Consider the following 22,094-nt stretch of genomic DNA (forward strand, 5'->3'; position numbering starts at 1 on the left):
AGACATCAAAGACCGACCACTTTGCCAGCTTTGCTTGGAAAGCCATTTTTGAGACCTCCAGCCAAATATCCATCTGGAAAAGCAGTCAGACTTGGTACATTTACAGAAGTGCAAGAAAAACCCAAATGACTTGTTCCCAATGCCCTTCACCCACAGTCTGGCCAGACCATCCCCTTCCCACCCACATCAGAGCCCTGAGGGTCCCCATATCCCTGCCCCATTCCAGCACCCACCTCCTGCCTCTCGTGCCTCAGACTGGGGAGATAGATACTCACTAAATAAAGAGGACACTATAGGCAGCCACGACCAGTCCAGCTGTCCAACACACTGCCATGGCCCCGCTGCCCACCATGGCCCCCTTGTCACAGATCTTGGTTGTGGGTGGTGCCATGAAAGAGGAGGTGCTAGCGCTCGTTGTCTCTGCAAGAAAGGAGAGTGGGTGGTGAGGAGGGCTGGGATGCCCTGGGATTCATCCCATAGAAGCAGCCCTGCTCTGCTGCTGGTGTGGATCGGACCTGGCTCCAAATTGCTCTTTTCAGGGCTATACCACACTAGGGCTGAGGTAGAGGGCTGGGATGATTCAAGGGATGGTGTGATCCATGACACTTGCCTGGCTGTGATAGTGGACCTACTGCTTGGAGATGTTTCTGCCATCAGGCAGAGCTGGGCATCCTTCTCATCCCCATCCTGACCAGCTGAGCCACTCCATGCACCAGGTCTGTAGGAATCTCAGCTAGGAAGTCACAATGAGCCTCTAGTGCTCAGCTGAGAGCGTCCCTCACCCACAGGACATGCCACACGCAGCAGGCTGCCTCTGCTGGGCTGGCTCACAAGGTTTGTCCTGCTTTGTCCTGAACCAGATGGATTGTCTATGCTTGCAGAGGGCTGCAGGACTGCAGGGAGTGCTTGGATGAACAGTCAGGCAGGGGCAGCTTTGGCCACATCCAGATGGCCCCAGCACGTCCAGGCCAGACCATCTGGGCTGATGCCGGGGACCACAGAGTCGTCTCAGCATCTTTCAGACTCCACTGAGGCATCACAGTGGGGCTCAGCATTGGAGTTGGGGTGTCCCACATCAGCCCTGCCTGGCTGCACCAGGCACACAGCGATGTGTGTGTGAGGGACACACGTGTGCCGGCACAGGGCAGGTGGCACTGACAGGGGCACTTGCATTTAGCACAAGGCAGGTAGGAATAGAAGCAAAACCGAAACGCTGACAGTAGTGCTGCTGCAAAGTGCTCCTGCACTCCCTGTGGGGGTTTATCCACCTGGGAATGGTGGTGGGGGCTGCAAATCCCTGCTGCTGCCTGAATATCCAGGTGCTCCAACAGGTGCTGTTTTGAAAAGGGGGGTTTCGCTGCACAGGAGTCAAGGAAACCAGTGCAGGGTCTGCTCCATCCTTTCTGGGAAATGGAAGGCTGATAACACCCATTTGGACACAGTCCCAGCTCTTTCCTAGAAACAGTGACTTGGTGTTAACTTGGTGGCTTTTATTTTGAATTGGCATCCCTTTGAGCCAGCGTGAGGGGTCAGGGGTGTGGAGGGGGTAGGACTGGAGAGGGGAGGCAGGGCTGGAGGGAGACAGCACTCCAGGGAACAACAACCACAACCACAACAACAACCACAACAACAACCACAACAATAACACAGTGGCCACCCTCATTGTCCTGCCCTAAGTATCCTGGTGAGAAGGATGCTGGACCCAGGTGAGCTGAGTCAGCATTCTTCAGGCCAAGGTTGCACTTGCTGACAGGGCCACAGGTGGGGGCAAAGTGCAGGGTGAAGGGCTGCAGCTCCACGAGTTTTTTGGGGCTATCCTTGGCTGTGGGCAAGACTTGCATGGAGCCACAGAGGAGATCCCTCAGCCCAGAGTCCTGTGCTCCTCCTGCATGAAGCCTGTTTGCACTGGGAGGAGGCTCTTACCTGTGATCTGGGCCTCCGTGGTGAGATGCTTGGGCTCCTCTGTCCAGGGGGTGGCATGAACAGCCACGCTCCAGTCACTCCACGTGCCGATGTCGTTGTCTTTGGCTGCCACCTGGATGATGTATTCCTTGCCAGCGTAAGCGTCCGTGATGGTGTGCGATGTCCCATCCGACAGCTCGACCTGAGGGCAGCAGCAGGGAGAGGAGGGCAGTCAGAGGGGTCCCCGGGAGGTGTAAGGCAATTTAGCTCGGCTAAAAGATGATAACAGGGCTTTTGCAGCACTTTTGGAAATACTGAGGCGTTGTGGGCAGAGGCACAAGCCCAGGACTGGGAGGGAAGTGGAGGGAGATGCTCCAGCTGCAGTTCCCCTTAAGGTTTAAAGACCTGGTTTCACTCCCAAACTCACGGCGTCAGAGCGGAGCAGCTTCCTCTAGAGGTCACCAGAAACTAGCAGATGTGTGTGCGGGCTCCCTGGACACGCCAGGGCAGAGGTGGGAGTTGGATATTGCAGGCAGTGGCTGCGATGTGCGACGCGCTTTCAGGGCACCACTGCCAGTGCTGGGAGGAGGCTTCCCCACCAGCTGCACCTCTGGCCAGCCTGCTCCCGTGCCTGCTGGCATCCCGTTGTTTTGGCTTGCATCTCTCCAGCTGGGCCCTTGGACAAGTATCAAGTTATGATAGATGGTTTCTTCCTAGAAACCATTCCCTCCGCCCCACTGTCACTGCTGTCTGAGCCTTAGAAGACCCTGCTGTCCTTCGTGCTGCAAAGTGCAATGGTTTAACCCCATTTAACCTTCCGAGGGATCTCTGATCCATTTGGAGCTTGGCTCCAGGACAGAGGGATGCAGGCACTCAGCAGAAATGCACCTCGATGGCAGTGACCCTGGTGAGCAAACACACGTGGCTGACACGGGGGGAGGGCTCAGCATCCAAGGGACCAGGGCAGGAGTATCTGGAGAGGCTGAGTGGGATATTGCCCCCTGGCCCATCTCTGAGACTGAGGACCAACATGCTGCCCACTTGAGTACCCCCCTGTGCTGCTGTGCATGGTTTGGGGGGCACACAGGGCATGCCCTGCCCAGACACACTCCTGATAAGCATGCTGCAGGATGAGGGGTGGTGTGGGACTGACACAGCCCGGCTGTGAGCACCAGTGCCCAGCCAGGGGCTCGACCAGGGCAAGCATCACATCATGCCTGGGGGCAGCTTCATGGTGCTACACGTGTGGGGTTCTCCACATGTCCCCAGCCAGGCAGGAGAAGGTCAGGCACAGAATCACAATGTCCTGGGCAGCACCAACAGCTCAACGACAGGAGGAAGATCCAAACTTTTGCCTGGTCAGGAAGGCAGGAAGGGAGGGCTGCACCATTGGGGTGCTCAGGAGGTACCTGGGCACCTGTGGGATGAGGCTGCCCTGGCAGTGTGGCTGTACACACACAAGGGATGTGTGCACACCAGATGGGCAGTGCCATCACCCCACAGCTTGCAGGAGTACCTTGAAAGCAGGAACCCACCCTGAGAAAGAACCAGCCCTTTTCCAGTCCCTTCTGTGCAGCACATGCGACAGCCCAGCACAGATGCAATCCCTTTGGCATGAAAGCTGCAGCCCCCTCCAGGCTTTTACTGCCACTCTGGGGCATTCCTAACAGGAGGAGGGGCATTTTTGCTTTCTTGCTCCAACTGAAAGCCTTTTCTTTCCTATTCCCACATCCAGCCTTCTGCCCAGAACATCAGAGCCCTTGGGTTCTGCACTCCCAGGTGCTCCTGCCACCCGACCTGAGCCCCACATCTGGAGCACATCTGGATGCAGGCATGACTGGTGTCCCCCACAGCCACTGGGAGCCCAGGCACCTCGGGGTGGGTAGGCAGGAGACCCACCATGTTGTGAATCATCTGGTCTGCAGTGTAGTGGCACAGTGAGGCTCTCTGTGCCACCCAGACCTTGGGAGCTCTTTGGTGGCACCCACCAGTGTGGATGGCAATGCCAAGGGAATCAAGTTAAATTAACTCCTAATGATAATTAAATGAAATGAATCCTCACAGGGTGAGCTGCCAACACCCTGCTGACTTGACTTGCTCTGTGCTGGGGTATGGCTTGGAATTGGAGAATGAGGACAGGGCTCTGAAGGATGCTGGGATTATCCAGCTGGTGTATGACTCTGTCCAAGACTTCCAGCATGCTCTGAACCCCTGGCTCCTCCCTGGGACCTGCACCAAGCAGGCTGCAGGCAGGCCAGCCCTGCTAAGGTCCTGGTGACCTGCCCAGGCTGCTTTCCCATCAGGAGCATTTTCCCCATCCCAAGGTCCCTCCCAGCTTTCCCTTGGGAGCAATTCCTGCCTCTTCCCACCCACAACCAACCAGCAGCTGAGTGTTTGTAGGTGGGGTGTCACAGGCACAATGGGGTTAAATCTGCCTTGCTTGGGCAGGGGGGATGTCCCCCCAGGACCCAGACCTTCCTTGAAGGACCTGTGAGGATGTTGCCCTAAGCTCTGCTTTACACAGCAGTTAAAAAGAGAAAGCATGGATGGTATCATCCATCTCTGCCCACACAAACAGCCTCTGGATGCAGAACTTCTGAGCTGGGCAGCCATGGATACATCCAGCATTTGTCATGGTGGGGAGAAAGCCACTGGGTGGGTGCTCATGACCCAACACAAAAGTGTCACCACAAATGGGAAAGCACAGGGAGAGACAGAACTGGGGGAAGACACACTGAGGAGGCTGTGGGGGGATGGGTGGACACACAGCATCAAAGGCAGAGGGAGAAATTCCTTAATCCATGTCCTCACCACACAGAGACAAAAGTTGGAGGAAGGCTGTGCATGGTAATTTTTTTGGCCGGGGTGGGGGTTTGTGTGTCGCTGCCTGCCTTTGTGCACCTGCCAAAAGTCACTCTGACTGGCTGTGAAGTGCTGCCCAGATTAATGAGGGATCAGTAGCCAGTGCAATGCAGAGATATTAGCAATGCAAAAAAAAAAAAAAAAAAAAGAAGAAGAAAAAAAAGGAAGAAAAAAAAAGGAAAAAAAAGAAAGAAAAATAAATGAGAGAGAGAGCTAGAGAGAGAGGAGAGAGAAATGAAAAAAAGCCCTTGAACCCAAGTAATTCAGATGACAGCTTGCTGAGGACAGTGTGGGCTGGGATCCCATTCCCTGCCATGGTCACATACCCCCACATTCCTGCCTGGAAAGATTACAGAGCTGCTGAGTGCCCACCCACAGTCCCAGTGCCAGGATGAGCACAAGGGCCGGAGCCACACTGATGGGATGGAGACAGACTCTTAGGGCAGGCTGAGGGGAGGACTGCCTGCCACTTGGCTTTCCCCCTGTCCATGCTGGTCCCCCCTGCACAGGCTGGAGGCCTGGGGACAGCCACAGCAGCCATACACACTCCAACACCCATGCCCACCCTCCTTCCAGTCCCTGCCTGCAGACTGCTGTCCCTGTCTCGGTGCGCAGCACAGCAGGAGTTAGGGAAGCCATTATCCCCTCTGAGCTCCCCTGATCCTGCTCCCAAGGCCCCCAGCCCACCCTGCCAGGATGCCCTGGCAGTGAAAAAGGGCACTGTGCTTTGTCCCCACGCAGGCTCTGCTCCTGGTCCAGGGTGACCAGGTAGCAATTATTGGTGGACAGGGTGGTGCAGGTCTGAAGCCCAGATGGCTTTTGGAAGGGGATGGGAAGGGAGGCAGGGAAGCAAACCCCACCCTCCCCTGCCCTGACAGGTGGGCTGGGGGCTGGTGCGTGTCGAAAGGAGGTGCAGGGGGAGAAGGGGGGATCAGATGCCTCCTTTTCTGCATCCCACATGAAAATGTGTTTGCTGGCTCCCCTGTGGTGGCAGTGGCTCTGTTTCCTGTTCCTTGACAGCTCCCACTGTCCAGTGCAGCTCCTAGAGTGGGAAGGGAGTGCTCCACTGGCAGTATGGGGATGAGGACTGGCACCCCTCTGTCCCAAGGCACTGTCTCTGTGTGTCATACCTGTCCCAGCTGCTGTATCCAGCCTGGATGAGTCTGCCTTCCCCAAAATAAAAGGAGCACCCTCCCTGGCTATTGTAAGGTGAAGCTGGTGTACTCACACAGCCTTTGCTAACCACAGCACTCATGGGAAAAAACCCCTTCCAAGAGCACAACCTGGAACTGCCAAACATCTGGCACCCTTGCAACTCCTCCTCTGGATGCTACACGAGTTTACTGGATGATGGGGGAAATTGGAACTGGGATAGGGGTGGGACACCCAGTGAGCTCTATTTCACAGCCACTTTTCCCACAGCAAGGGCCAGATCCTGCCACTGGGCTGCAATGAGCTTTGCAGGGACTCAGCTACACAAACAACTGCTGTTTCAGGTGCCTTCAGGCCCTGCAATTGCAGGAAACAAGATAAACCAAAAGCAGAAGTAATCTCTTAGCAAACTGCTCTGCCACTGGGAAGCTCAGAAGGATCACTGCAAATGGCCAGTGCAGCTTGAGAAAAGATGTTGCTATGTGGAAAAGAAATATTTTGCTTTTTCCCTTTGAAAGCCATGCCTGGAGAGCAAATATGAATGACAGTGATCACTAAGGTACCCCCAGATACCTCCTCCTTCTGCAGAGCCACAAGAATCAGTCAGTATAACCCCAGACAAAACTTCCTACCTGGACTCTGGGATGATTGAAGGTTGGGAGAAATGAATGACCCCCTCTTATTCTCTGCCAGCTGGGTAGTGGAAGAGCCACTTTAGCAGGGTCTGAGCTGTGCTCTCTGCTGTCAGCCCCTCCTGGGAAGGCTGCTGTGGGGCTGTGCAGAGCCCAGCCCTGCTGTGGGTCTGGGAGGATGAGCATCACAGAGCTCCTGGGCTGCAGCCTGGGCTGTGCCACACCAGATGCAGCTGAACGGATCCCTTCTGGCTCAAAATAAAGACCATCTTTGAAAGTGGGGGCTGTTACAGGAAAACAAGCTAACAGGAAACTCTCTCCAGATGTGCTGGCCCCCTCCTGCCAAGTGACAACTGTCAGAAGTCACTTTTGCTTGTGGCTCTGGGGAAGATGGGATCAGGATTGCTGAGGGCACTCAGCAGCAGCTCTAACCTGGCTGGCACTGGCATATCCTGCCTGCAGATGCCTTCACCATGCTGATGCAGTGGGCTGGGGCTGAAAGCAGCTTGTGCATGGGCATGGCAGAGCACAGACACCTGCCCAGTGTGGTCTGCATGTGGGCAGGGAAAGTTAGGCTGGCCAGCACCTTCCTACCTGCTTGTAGCTATGTGAGCCTGCAGGTGGGGACATGCACATGTGAGTGCTCTGCTGCTCTGTGGGACCTTCACAGCTGCCAGGTGCTCGGTGCTTTTAGGTCACCAGCAGCTTCCAAGGGGGCTGAGAGCACCCAGGCAATGCCAGCCAAGGGTCCTGAACCTGCTCTGTCCCAGAAAAGGTGATTTCTGGGCATTTCCCACCCCTACCCTCCTTTGAGAAAGTCTCTGCTTCAGCTCTGCTTGCCCCACGCTGAGCTGCGAGTGACACTATTAAAGCCTAAATATTTTGCTCCCACCTATTAATTCTTTGGATTTCCCCCCCCTTCTTTTTTAATCACTGACTTTGCAGCCGGGAGGGGAAGGGAGAGAAATGCTGCAATAAAAGCTACCAGGCGTGAAGTTGTAACCCAGCTTGCTGAGGGTGACCTCCCTGCCAAGACTGCCTTGCAAAGAGGGGGAGTGTAGGCAAAGCAGCACAGGCACAGGGGGATGCAGATGGGCACAAGGAAGCACTCCTGCTGCAAATGACATTGCCACCGTGCCGGCGGGGACGCTGCTGTGGCAGCAAGTGGCACTAATTGCCTTCCTACCCAGCTTGCTCCATCCCTCTCCTTGCCCATCACAGATAGGATATATGCATTAGCTCACACTTTCAGGCTGTTTCAGGCTGCCCCAAGGCAGGAACTTCCAGAGACAGCATGTAAGATTCACCTCTCTGATGAAAAAATGTCACTTTGCCCTGGGAGACAAGCCTGAGCCCGCCCTGGCAGCCACTTCCAATATGGACAAGGCAGGTCAGTCGGGGGACAATGCCATCCTTGCACCAACAAACCCAAAACTAAGTATTTGGCAATGCCCACAAACTTTTCATTCCTGTCCCCAAAACCCCATCATTTAACTGCATCAGAGCAGGCACAGATGTCTGCGTGGGGTTTTTGTTTTGTTTTTTTTTGCCCCAGCTCCTAAAATCCTGTGATGGTAGGAGCACTTCTGCTTGCACTTCCAGAGAAGGACGCTCCCAGCCTTTGCAAATGCTCACGAACATGGCCCTAATGCTTCCAACGCAGAAGAGGAAGGAGAGAATTCAACCACATTATTAGCTTTAAATATCTCATGACCTTTTCCTGCAAATCTCAAGATCTGAGGTGCAGCCCGCCTCATGGTTCGTTAACATTTCATGTTGTCAGCGCGGCCAATGGGTTCAATTAGACTTCAGGACGGCATCTGCAAATTGCTGGCAACCCGCAGTAGGAAATCCTCCCTCGGTCTGGCCACCAGCTCTGACGCTGCACAAGAAATACCTTCTTGAGCCCTGTCACATTCCTGGGATGTGCACAGAGCTGGCAAGCGCTCAGCGCACGTGATCTCCCCTCCAAAAACTGCGAGAAGGGGGGATGCAGCTCCAGAAAATGCCATGGGAAGGGAGCAAATTGGGCGCAAGGCCTGCCCGTGGCTCCCCAGAGATGCTCGGGATGGTGTCTGGCCACCCAGCTGCGCGCAGGGGTGAGCGTGCAGATGTGCTCGCGGGGAGATCGCATGTGCGAGCGCCGCGATCGCTGCTGCTGCTGCTGCGAGTTAACTGAAGGAGCCTGTAAAACCAGAAACAGGCTATTAGCAATCCATTAGGAAAGGGTATCCAGTTCCAGCCTAGGTAAGCCATTAGAGGAACATCTGAGAGCATTAGGAAAGCTCGCTTGGGGCCAGGATGGGGCTATAAAACAGAAGAGGAAACCACGCTAATCTGGCTTGAATTACAAACTTAAAAGAGGGAGAAAAATAAAGGATACCCTAAACATTTAATGTTTTATATTTAGGAGACAGAAGGGGAGATTTTGCCAAAAGGAGAGAATAAAAAACCTGTTTAGGCTACAAATATCCATCTCTCTTCTGGCAGCAGAGAAACCACTAGCCCCTCCTCCAGAAAGGGAGGAGTGTGATTTTAAAGTTGCTTGCGTTTCAGAGTGAGCTCAGTGCTGGTGGGGTGGAGGGGAGTTTTTGGCCACATGATGTGGCATGATGTGATACGGCTGCACCCCCAACAGCTACAAAATGCTTGTGCCCAGGGTTCAAGGCAGCTGCTGTGCAATCTGGCACATGCTTCACTGCATGCCCATGTGAGAATTCATCATCATCATCCCTCCATGATAGTAATTCCCAGAGCAAACTGCAACATGAGAGCTGCTAAGTGGAGAGGTACTGCTGAGCAGGGGAAAGGGACTGCAAATGGCACACTGGGGCTCAAACCCAATTTGCAAAGCACTGGGCAGGTGACAAGGCTGTTCTCCCCACCGCTGGGTCAGCCCCAGAGATTGCTTCATGGCGTGGGGTGCTTGGGCCAGGCACCACTGGACTTTCTCTGGAGCAGGGGAAACTGCATTTCTGGCCAGCTCACACCGTGGCAGTCTCGATAAGACCCACTGCTCCCGCCACGGATGGCTTCATCTTCTGGTGCCAAGCCCTGGCATTATTAAAATCCTGAAAGGAAGAGCCTGGAAGAAAGCAGACGCTGATTGAATCAGGCCCTATGGTATTCGACAGCTCGACATCCATCTGATCCTATTAGTGCTCATTGGGTCCTGCCTGCCGAGGTGCTGTGCATAAATCAGACCCTGCAAAGATAACAGGAGGTGGAGAGGTGAAAGAGGAGCTGCTTCTTCTGCCAAGAAACACCGCATGTGAGCATGGATATTCTGTCTCTGGGCAGCCTCGGATGCTCCTTTGTGGGTTTTCTCCTGCAGGGATGCTGGGCTTCCCACAGGGCTGCCAAGTACATGCTTAAAACCCATGGCAGAGGTGGGCTGCCATGAGGAGGCAGGGACAGGGCTCAGCTTGTGGACCCTGGGCAGACAGGGACATGCCAGAACATGAGGTTACCCAACTCCTTCTGACTGCTGGCAGGGACTTCTCCTCTCCCTACTGAGCTCCAAGCTGCCCCATTGTCAGTGTGCAGGTTGTGTGGGCATAAAAAGCAAGGACTTCTCTGTGCAAGATGCCAGTGGGGACAGCAAGAGCCAAGATGGGGGGCATCTCACGGCAAGAGACCTGCACCTCCACGAGAATTAAGACACCCCTGTGCAAGCATGGCACGTGTGAACACCTCATCCTTTCTCAGGGCACTCACCTGTTTGAGCTGAGACCCAACACCAGCACTGCAGGGCAAGAGAGACAGAGGAGCTACTCTTGGACCTATCAAACTGTGTCCTTCCCTCTTCTATCTCGATTTGGGGGAACAAGGACACCCTCCAAAACAATAAGAAGGCAAACAAAGAGTGCAGGGAGGCTTGGGCATGGTCCCAGCATGATGACATTGGTGGGGTTAATTTTAGGTACAAACACCTGCATTTGCAGGGTGCTCAGCTGGGCTAAGCAGGTTGAATGTACCAGTGGGGTCTGGGGTCAGACCAGCTCCAGCTGCTGCAGCACTGCCTTTCTCTGGTGTTTGGGAAACGATTGAATCAGGCTTTGCAAATAATTCATCTGATGAATAGTGGCAGTTTTCCTCAAATCATCCACAAATCAGATTTTTCATTAACCAGCCAGCAGGGTAGGGAGTCGGAAAACAAGGCCGGCACCTCACTCACTGAATGCTTGCACTTGCTCACTGAGCAAATTATTCCCCAAACACTCTTCTCCATCAGTCAGTGATGAGGAACATGTCTTTTGCAAGGGGATATTGATTAAAAGCTGTACCCAGGACTGCTGCACCTTCCTGAAATGCTGGGAAATGAAGCCCTTCCTGGTCATCTTGCACTCACCAGGAGAGGGTCTCTCTGCATCTCGGGGTATTTTTACATAGAAGAAATTAAGTTTTTAACTTTACCAACTAGGATTGCCCTGCCACCAGTGTCACCAACACCTCCATGTATTTCCCACCATCACTGCCTGTCTGAGGGCACTGATGGAGAGGCCACAGCATCCCCTCAGGGCTCTGCCAGAGGGGACTGGCATGGCTTGACTCTGCAATTATGATACCCCAGATCCAGTGATAGAGGGCCCAGTCACTCTGAGGGTGTTGAGGTAGGAGGTAGCTCAGTGGCTACCCCACCATTTTTGGATGCAAACCAGGGTATTTGCCTGGATCAGGCTGTGGCAGGGTAAAACCATCAGCTTTTTCCACAACAATTGCACACCTTGAGAAAAAAACAGTGTTGTGTGTGGCAGTTCCCACTAAATCTTCCCCTTTTTACACAGCTTCTACAGTTTGAGCATTCCTTCCCCAGATGAAAAAAAAATACCTATGGAAAACTAATAACCAAACTCCACCGATGCTTTCTAACCCCTCTGGATGCTCCACAGATGCTCTCCCACTACTAGAAAAGAAGCAAAGGGCAAAGAGGCAAGCAGGAAAACCCTCTTATTTTCAGAGCCATCAGCAAATACTACAATTTGAAACACAACCTGTGGTGCTGCCTCATCAAAAAGCCCAAGCAAAAGGAAAAAGTCACCAAGACCTCGCAGAGCCATGAGCAAAGCCTCCCATGCACTATTCCAACATTTCTCTCCCCAGGAAGTCCTGGCTGGAAGAAAATCCCACTTGGCTCTTTGATGCAGGTGCCCAGGGACCCAGTGCTGCCTCTTATTTCACTTTTGTTTTTTTCAGCAAAATCCTTTATCAAGTAAAGCACCTAACTGGTTTTCAACTGGCCCAGCTTGGGCACAGAAGGGATGCTGGATGAGCTGTGCCAGAGCAGCAGCACCTCCTCTCCAGCCACAGAATGCTTTCCTACCCAACTTGAGCATAAAAGCAGCACACAGAGGTTTAAAAAAAAAAAAAAAAAAGAAAAACCCGTTTGTTATCTTCCTGCAGTAACAAATGAAATCTGTCCTCCAGGCTACCAAGGATTTCACTGACTATTTTTTTTAAAGAAACAAGAAATAAAAGTAAGAAATACGATAACATCTCAGCAATTGCTCGGTGACTGTGCTCTGAGTTATGGTGAGCGGTATTTTATCTCCAGTTCAAAATCTAAATGTGGCAGAGGCACATTTAAATGTGGTGACATTTATACTTTAAATGCCTTTTACATCTCGTTGGCAAGTTTTATATAGAACATATGTATGGAAAGTAGATAGGGGCCACGGATGAAAATGCAGAACAGGGAGAGGCTGCAGAGCCATTTGTAGGCAGAGTGTGAGCCACAAAAAAGGTGGAGAGGAAGAGAAAAGCAATGAGAAAGAGAAGGAGAGGAACAGCCTCTAGGTTGCCTGAGCAGTAAATATACATATTTTTTGTCCCTGAACACTTTTTTGCAATGCAGCTTGTTCCCAGTCACCAGCTCGCCCCTCTCCCTCACATCCCAGGCAGTGCAGCATCACTCACGTGTTGCCACTGGTCCAGGATGAGGGGCCGATACCGCAGGAAGAACTTCAGTGGGAAAGACTCAGGGTCAGGCCACGATGAGGGGTTTTGCCATGACACCTCCAGTCTTCGAGGGTTATTGGGCACAGGTTTGGCCACCACACTCTCCGGAGGGTCTGGCTTTACTGTAAGAGAAGCAAAGAGGGGGATTGGCAAAGCGTTGCATGTGGCTTACTCCCTTTACACCCCTTGGCAAAGCTGGCTGGGCTTTGCACCATGTGCTTTCCAAGAGGAGCAGCCAACATGCATCCTTTCCCCAAACTAATTAGATGCAAATCACTTTTTGCTGTCCAGGTCAGTCGTATGGCTGTCCTGGCTCAAAATACCACCATTAAGGAGGTGACAGCACTGGAGACACATGGAAACAACCAGGTCAGGGCAGAGAGCGTCCCTCCTACACAGGGCTAATTGGATCAGGATGAGGAGCCCACCAAGCCAAAATCTTGCACTTTCCTTGCAACTGCTGTGAGTTGTGATTTCTGTGAGTCTGACACACATTCAAGCCCCACAATAATGCGGCAGATTTTGGCCCCTGGGCTCAGAGCTGGGGTTTTCAGGATTCAAAGCATTGGCACATCGTATTTACTAAAGGGGAAGGATTGCCCTGGTCACTTTCCAACCCAGCTCTCTCTCTCTCACTGCCCTGCTCTGCTTTTGGGATATGGGAATATTTTCTTGCTACCTGCCATGTATTTCAGGTGAATATTAATTGGCTGTGAGCTATGCAACCTGCTTTGATGTTGCAGCTACTTCCAGAGTGCCGGAAGCTTGTCCCAGACAGGCTGTGATGGATGTCGCTGCCTGTTGCAGAGCAGTCCTTGCTCCTTGCCAAGGGTTTGATCACATCCTGACAGCTCAAACTCCCAATTGCAACAGCAAAGCTCAAAAAATTTGTGTACGCCCATGCTTATCCTTTAATCATGGTCAGGAAGGAGCTGGACACATGGAGCTAGGCACACAGCTCTGCCAGAGGTGGATGAGGGCTCTCTGTGCACTCCAAAAATAGCAATGCACATGAGTGTTCCTGTGCTGGGAAGGCACTTAAGCCCCTTCCAAGTCCACATGCTGGCAAGTGGATCCCTCCTGACCTGAAAATTTCTGGATTGAACAATGGTCCCTGGGCTCTGACCGCCTTGAGCAGAAGCCTGTCAAGATATCAGCATCAAACTCCCCTCCGCAGGATGTGGGAGGGATGGTGGGGCTGTGGGGAGCCCCCTTCTGCCTGGCAGAGCTCCTGCCCAGCAGTCAGGTCTTCTCCATGCTGACCCCAGGGTCCACCTGCTGTGGGTGGGCAGTGATGCCCTCACAGGGGCGTTGCTTACCCTGAGAGGGGAAGGAGGTGGTGGTGAGTGAGCTGCTCCCTCATCACCCAAGCCTGCTGCAGCCCTGCCCGAAGTGTGTGAAGGGCATCTTTCCCTCACTCAAACGGGACCAGGTGCTGATGCCTGTCCAGTCTGGGGCAAGTGCAGTCACATGTGAGCTGCTTGCTGCCACCCCTGCTCCAGAATGATGGTGGCATTGCAGCAACTGTCCCTGCAGCGCCACCGCTTGCTCCTCTTGAAGAAACCAGCCTGTGATGCTTTGGGAACACACTTTCTTGTCTGCAGGTGAGGCAGAGAGGGTGCTGAAGTGAAGCCACAGCCCAGCTACCCTAGTGGGACCTGTTTTCCCTGAGACATGGCCCGCCACTACCTCTGTCTCCCCAGCCTCCTCTTGCTCAGTACCCTGGCACACAGCCTGCTGTGTGTGTGCCATCATCACCATCATCTTCACCACCACCCTGGCTTTCACCACCTTCCCTCTGTCACAGTGAGTGCCAGCAGGGCTGGACAGCTTCCTCCTTCCCAATGTCATTTCAGGCTCAGAGGCTGCTCCCAGGGACTCTGGCAATGGCTGGTCAGCTGGTGAGCCTGACCACAGTGTTTTGTGCCACCTCCCAGCTCCCACAGACTCCTCTCTGTGGCAGGAAGGGGTGGAATTTTCCATTTACAGCTTTATCCTCGGCAGCAGGAGCGCTTCTCTGGGGCTGTGCTGTGCTGAGCTACTCCAGATGGCTCTGCAATTCCTCTGCTCACTCTGAATCCCAGGGCTGGGGCTGGACATCAGCTTCCATCGACAGGGACTTGGAGTCCAAACACATACGGAAAAGTATAAATCCAGCGTTGGCTCAGAAGGATGGGTTTGCAAAACAAAAGTCTGTTTGGCTGAACGAATGCAGATGACTGTGAACTGCAGCTCTGCAGTGAGGAAGTGGGAAGGAAAGTGCTGGGCTAGGGATGGATGCAATGGATTACTCCCTGGGGTAATGCAGGGGGCCTGGCCCTGGTTTTTAGTATGCCAGCCTGAAGGCATGATTAAATTCAGTTGGGCATGGCAAATGTGCTTGGGCAGCAATGAGAAATACTAGTGTGACTGTTAAAGGAAGTCAGGAAAAAAAGTGCCCTGAGGCCCAGGTGGGAGTCACCTGCCCATTTTGCAGGGATGTGACCCCTAGCCCCTCTCCTGTGAGCTGGACACTGTTGCTGGTGCACAGAGGAAGGCTGCCCTGGCTCCAGTTTCATGTTCCCAGCTGCTATGAGCCTTCAAACAGCTCTGCAGATTAACAGAAAAACCAAAAGTCCCTGGTACCTCCTCATGTGTCCCTCCATCCACAGGATTCCTGCCCAGGCTAGAGAGTACAGCAGGGACAATCCTCCCAAAACCACAAAGCCAAAGATGTTCCTGCCATGTCCTTCCAAGGCAGTGGAGACACAACAGCCAGGAGAAGGGACCATACCTCTGGCAGCCAGTCCAGAGAGGACAAACCTATGTCTCTTAGGACAGACCTCATCCTGCTCTGCTCATCACGGGAAACACCTGGACTGGTCCCACAGGGGCCAGCTGAGGAGTGAGGGGAGACAGGCTGTGTCCAGCTTTCTGATTTCTGTATGACCTTGAAGGAGTCCTTTATACCCTGCAGACAGGGACGAGTGCACCTCCTTCCCCAGCCTTTGTCTGCCTCCATTCAGCCTGCACATGGTGAGGCAGGGGCTGTCTGGCTGTACATCAGCAAGCATAATAGAGCCCTGTCCTCACTGAGGGCCTGCAGGCAGTAACGTAATAAAAGCAGTAATAGTAATAATAATAATGGATGATGGGCATTAGGCTGAGTACTGGTTAAGCGGCTATAAAACCAGATGTAATATTATCCTGCAGAGCTAAGGGAGCATCATCAGACATTCCTGGGAAGGGGACTTGGCCAGGAGGCTACTCACAGCTCTTCCCTCTTGGTTTTTGGCTGCTGTGTCTAAGACAGGGCTTGAAGTGCAAGAAGAGCATCAGGGAGCAGCTTCTCCTTAAGGCGCTGCACGCTCACGCCTGTTAACTGTGAGTCTTCAGCTATCCATCGCCCCTGGCTGTTGTCAGACATGTCTCAAAATGAATCTGCTGGTTCAGAAAGGCAGCTGAGACCCTGTGGCATGGAGCGGCCCATCGCCCATCCCGTCTCTCCAAGAAGCACTAAAATGGATCCCTTGCGGCCATTAAATATCCCCTGGCATTTTCCATGAGCAGAGGGATATTAAACTCCATGTCTTAGCCAAATGTCAGTCTAGGTAATTTAATTCTGCCTTCCTAAGTAGTATGAATTGAACTGACCTTCTGCTTAGGCAACTGTATACCTGTGTTCAAAGACTCTGAATTTCATGCAGACATGGGCATCATGCAGCCTCTCTGAGATGCTCTGCATCTTCATCAGCCCAGAGCTGGAATTGGAAGGATCAGATGACCTTCACAAGGCATGAGCAGCACATTTGATGAAGGAATCCACACCTGCAAGGCCCCATCCAAGGCTGCCTTCCTCATTTTAATGCTGTGCATCTTCTCATATTTTTCCTCAGGATCGTATGAGGAGAAAGGTGCTGAGGCAGGATGCTGATGTGACTGCGTGGTGGTGCTGTCCTGGCTTTCCTGGGGAATGCAAAAAACAGCTCTTGGGCTGAAACACAAGTGAGGAAGGCGTGATTGTATTCTAGTCAGCCAAAAATGTCCCCATGCTGTTCCAGCCATCATGAAGGAGGTGGCAGCTCCTTACACAACACCTCACTCCTCCCTGGCATCTTCTTCTGCCTCCAGGTCCTCTTCCCTACAGTCCCTTTTCCTCCTCTCTGAGGCTGGAGCCTGATGTCCGTAGGGCTCTGCAGGACCTCCTCACACTCACCTTTATTAATATTAATACTTCTGCAGAAGATGTAATTATGAAAACAATTTGCAGGAGCAAGATGAGGAAGAAGGCAGTCCGGATCTCCTACCAATAGGAGATGGGGGCCAGAGGGCCGGAAAAGCTTTTCCACTCATCATTGAAAATGACAATGCAGAGTGACCCTTTGCAGCTGGCGGCTAATAACCAGCACGGCATGACTGCCAGCAAGGCATGGGCTTAGGACAGCAAAAGAAAGTACCAGTTATTTTCCACTCAATTAGAGACTCTTCCCAGCGGCTGGGGGAGGGATTTTCTTCTGGCGACTTCGGGGATGGAGAAAGGAGTGAAGAAGCAAAACCTAAGGAGGTCACTCATTCCCAGGGGGTTTTTGTGCTTGCCCAGGCTGGATGCGTGGTCTGACCCAGCAGAGGGTCTTCTCCCAGCTCAGATGGTGCTGGGAGGGAGAGCTGCCTGCCCTGCATTGCTCTCTCCTTGGCTTTGGATTTTGCTCTGTCCCCAGCAGGGCATGAGATCGGGGCTACGTGGCTGCACTTTAACCTCCATGCAGAAGGTATGATGTTTTTCTCTAGGCTAAGGGGGAAACACAAGGCAGGCTCTGACAACCAGAGCCCAGGGATTTCTGGAGAAGCATCACACAGGTGCTGGCTGACACTGTCTCTTCATTTTAGCAGGATGTGCGCAGATGTTGCAATGCTCCCACTCAGCATTTTCTCAATGAGCCAAAGCAGCGGCTTTGCCCTGAGCCATAGGTTTTCCACCCTCCATCTAGCAAAGGGAAACCCATAAAAATCTCCCAGATGAGAGCTCATTGGGCCAGCTGAGATCCCCAGAGAACCTACTGGATGCTAGATCCACACCTCCAGCACTCCCCCCGCTGGGACACAGTCCTGGATTGCAGCTGTAGAGAGGAAAGCTGGAAGAGACTCTGAAGCTTCAGCGAGGACTGCAGGCAACCTGGGGCAAAACTGCCCAGCAAAACGCAGCAATGCAGTGCACTTAACACCAGGATGGCATGAGGAGAAGTTCCACTCGGGGTGGGTGGCTGTTGTTCAGCAGCAGCAGCAGATGCTGTAATGATCTGCTAAGCCTGTGACTGCCTGATTCAGCACTCTGTCACCATCCTGTCTGTGCTGCTGGTGCATGGCACCTGTACCAAATCCTGAGGAGGAGAATTTCACAGCTGTGCAGAATATGGAGATTTTAAGGCCACTGGATACTGAAGTGGTTATGGGAGTGGGCTGGTGCAGGACACGGCCTCTCCTATCGGCATCAGCCCATCACCCCTTCCCCAAGTGCCATCCTGGAGCCAGGTGATGCCAGGTGGTGTGACCCCTCAGTGCACTGCTGAGACACAGTCAGGCACCCTGCACCTGTCCAGGCACTTGTGCAAGAGGCAGCAATAGTAGACCCATGCTAAGGGCTGGCCCGGGGCAGTGCTGGCCTCTGCTCACCACTCCTCTGACCTGGGCAGAGTTCAAACTGCTGTGCTGGATCCAGCTTTGTGCTGGTGTTGGGATGCCCGAGGCTTGCAGCTGGGTGTGCTTCCCCAGGGGAGCTGCCCTTGTGTGCTGGATGGAGGAGCAGATGTTTGGGAAGCTAGGCAGGGCTTGGGTGGGATACAGATGTTACAAGAGGGTGCCCTGAACTCCTGCAGGAGGGAATGCAAGGAACTTGGAAAATGTTGCTTAATTGCTGTCCTGGGTCATGCAGGCTGGAGGTTACCCTCATTTTTAAGGAGTGTATCTTCCACAAACACAACAATTTCCATTTAAAGGCGCCCAAATGACTGAAATTCCACCATTTCCCTTCTAAACTCTCTCCCTTGCTATTGGCATTCCCAGTGCACTGATGAACACAAGCTTCAGGTATGGCCATGGCTGCAGACACACAGCAGGACAGTCCCCACTCCGAAGTTATTTCCCTGCTCTGTTCAGAGCTGGTGCCTTGTTTGATATTTTCCAGATTTGGGGTACAAAGAGAAAATCTGGTATAGCAGTGGAGCTTCTCTTCTTGCACTCCAGCACTTCCAGCTTCTCCATGCTGTGATGTGTAGCACATCAAAGGCAAAGACCAACAACTGGCTGCACTTTAATTATTTACTTATTTGTTTTTCAGGTTCAGTAATTGCTACACGCAACCAGAAAATTATTTTCCAGCGTATTCCTGAACTCCATTCTCTCCTATTTTTCCTGTTCTTTGAGGATGTCACAGCACCAGCTGTAATCCGGCTTTGGATGTCAGAAAATGCTCCCTGCTTTGCTGTGTTTGGCACTGCATTGCTCAGTTCATGCCCACCCTGCAGTCAGGGCAGTTTCTCTGCCCTGGGTTTGGACATGGCTGGGAAGCATCCCTGTGGCACAGCCTGGGATGTGGACACCCCAGCCCACAGGACCTGCTGCTCCCTGTCCCACTCTGCTGTCCTGGTGGGGCAGTGAACACGTGCAAAAGAAGGAATAGGGTTTTGAGGAGAATATCAGGTAAGGGCTGGGGGGACTATAGGAGAGCTTTATCCTGACTAAGGATGGAGACAAGAGAATGGGACATTTCAATTTCTCTTCCAATCCTAATTCCCATGACTCTGCTTCCAGCACAAACACCAAATCTCTCCTTTAGGGACACTCTGAGGGGTAAGAATGACAACACCATTTGGACCTCACAATTTTCACAGCTCTCTGCCCTAATACGTGGCAGCTTTTCCCCCAGCATCCCAAACAGGGGAGAACTCGGCAACGATGGGCTGATCTGGACCACTGGGAGTGGGATCACACATGACACCAGTCTATGGAGGCTGCCTGTGGGCATCCTGCCCGGCTCCCCCAGGATGCTCAGGTGCCAGCAGGGCCCTGGGAATGGGAGGGGCTCAGGGAGGAGGCCAGAGCGGCTCAGACCATGGACAGGCAGAATCTCCACCTGGAGAGCCAGTCCCTTCCCTGCCCCATCTTCCCAAGGGATGACAATGCTGAGCAAGCCAGCCCCAGCACTGCCAGCTGCTGTTGTGGAAGTTACCTATGGCGAACTCGTCAAAGGTGAGCGTGGTGAAGTTTTTGCCCAGAGGATTCGTGACTGTCAGGGTCACCTTGTACTTCACTGTTGAGAAGAGCTGGAGGTATCTGATGTGACACCTGTTTTTGGGAATGGCGTCCTTCTCACACACCATGTCTTTTGTGCCGTGTCTGGAAAGCAGAGGTGAGAAGAGCTGTTACCTGTGGATGCTGTTACCCAACCTGCTGGAGGAAGGAGGCAGATGGTGCAGCTCTGCATGGCCACTAAGACAATGGTCCCCATGCACCAGCCCTTCCTGCAGCCAAAGGGCTGCTCTCTTCCTGCCAGGGAATTGTGTGGGCTCCTGTGTATGTGGTTTTCTCCCAAGCCTACACAGAGGCTTCAGTGAACATCCTCATGCTGGCCCCGAGGAAAGAATGGGACCCTGCTGGGGTTGGGTTTGGGTCTGGCCCTCCCATGGGAGGAACAAGGTCTCCTGATGGTGACACAACCTCAGAAGATAATACATGGCATCAGCCTCTATAAGAGCTGTGCCAGAACTCAGGCTCAGAGTAGGGAATGATGCCATTCCCTAGGTGAGAGACACTGCTGCTGCCCAACAACATCCAGCTTACACCAGGAAAGAGCATGGATATGCCAAACTTGCCAAAAAAAAGTGGGCACGACATCCACTACAGACAAGTGGAGTAGAGACTATGGTGCTGGGAAGCAGGGAAAGGGGACCTGGGGGATGGGGACTTTCCTGGTCCCTTCTAAGGAAATTGAAACTTTCTTGGCACAAAGTCCTGGTCCCAAACATCCAGTTTGTACGTTCCCAGAAAATCCTTCCCCATGCCCATTTTTGGGACACTGATGCCATATGCTCAGCACAGGTCAGCCCCACTGCCCCAAGTCTTCATGGCCCTACCTGAGGTCTGCTCCAGGCTGTGGGGACTGAAACTCACCCTGTTGCACCCTTTCTTCCCAGACACTTACATGACAGAGATGTTGAAGGAGTTGGGTATGTAGGTGGGAGTGGGCAGGTGCCAGCTGCAGTAGAAACCCTTCGGGTAGTTGTTGGACCGACACATCAGCGAGAAAGGGTAATTAACCTAATTAGCCTGCTGAGGTGGGCTTATCACCAAGTTCTGAGCAAAGCGATGACCCACCACTCCCAGCTGCTGCCAGACTGAGAGGGGAGAGTTTGCAAGGGGAGCCTGGCCTGTGTTTATCAGATGCTGGAAGGATCTGGGGGTCTTTGTCCCATGTCTTCTGCTGAGGTCCTCCATGACACCTTGCTTTGGGCTGGGCAGTAAAAACCTCACCTTCTCCCTGGGCAGCTCACTGCTTCTAATGAAGGGTGCAGTGATACAGATGGTTTGCAGGTACCAGGGGAAATTGTCTTCAAGGCTGTGACAGAGACGTTGCTGATGAGGAGGAGGTGCTGCTCTCTTGACCTCATTAATCTACACTGCTCACAGCTTTCTCTGCCACATCCCTGGGGAGTGATAAACTTATTGAGGGATGATCCTCCAAATGATCAGAGGTCACCAAAGGGAGGAAATAGGACCACTGGCAAGATGAAGAGGAACAATGCAAAACCAGTAGAGAAAATCCAGCTCTGCAAGAGGACTAACAGTGTTAACAGTTATGGCATGGGCAAGAGCATCCCTGACTCTGCTGCACTGCCTCCAAAGAGTCACAGAGGCAACAGGAGACAGGATGAGAGCACCCAGAGGGAGCAGCCTTCCTCTGGTGTGGAAGCTTTGGGAGGCATCTCCTAAGTTACACCCCATTGGCTCCTTCCCCTATTCTTATGCCTGAACATAGGTGTTCCTGAGCCACTCCCTCCCATTTCCCTGACTGGCCCTAATCTTTGTACTGCCCTGAGACTGGGGTCAGCCCCCAGGCCCCTGGAGAAGGAAAGGGGGACTCTCCATGTGTGTGGGCTGGGACCTGAACATCTCACCGCACGGCTGAATTAAACATCTGTGGATATTATGCAAAGGTCATTTTTGCTTCTTTACTGAGCATCAGCTGATCCCAGAGGTTAGAGGCACAAGAGGATTTTAAACCCAGTGAAGTGTTCACACTGTACTTGGCTTTCCTGGATGCATGTGCAGTGCACTCTGCTTTCTGCAGGAGCACAGCATTTGCTCTGCAAAATGCTGAGGGAAGGTGCATGAGAAGAATGAGATTTTATATCTTTTGGCTGATAAATTTTGCCCTTGTTGGTAAAAACCTGACCTGATCTGACACCAAAGTCAACTCTTCTTGGTACCCAGGCGCTTGCACTGATTGTTAAGAACAGCACCCTGGCACGGTGCCTTGCCATAAAATACACTCTCTGGGCTGGATGTGAAACATGATTCCCCTTGGAAAGCTGTCTGATCCTGTGGTGCTCCCTC

At 52.9% G+C, this 22,094-nt stretch overlaps 1 protein-coding gene across 1 annotated transcript in view; it reads right to left on the bottom strand.

The window, feature by feature from the left end:
* Positions 1–274: 274 nt before the first annotated feature.
* The window catches only part of CNTFR (ciliary neurotrophic factor receptor), a 197,382-nt gene continuing 175,562 nt past the window's right edge, over positions 275–22,094 (bottom strand). Inside the window, exons 7-11 of the mRNA XM_031062866.1 lie at positions 20,683–20,798; positions 19,711–19,877; positions 12,465–12,628; positions 1,924–2,104; positions 275–420 (exon numbers count right to left, since the gene is read on the bottom strand). Coding sequence (XP_030918726.1) covers positions 275–420; positions 1,924–2,104; positions 12,465–12,628; positions 19,711–19,877; positions 20,683–20,798 — 774 coding nt within the window. The remainder of the gene's footprint in view (positions 421–1,923; positions 2,105–12,464; positions 12,629–19,710; positions 19,878–20,682; positions 20,799–22,094) is intronic.

The sequence above is a fragment of the Geospiza fortis genome, unplaced genomic scaffold, assembly GCF_000277835.1.
Source record: "Geospiza fortis unplaced genomic scaffold, GeoFor_1.0 scaffold878, whole genome shotgun sequence".
Lineage (NCBI taxonomy): Eukaryota > Metazoa > Chordata > Aves > Passeriformes > Thraupidae > Geospiza > Geospiza fortis.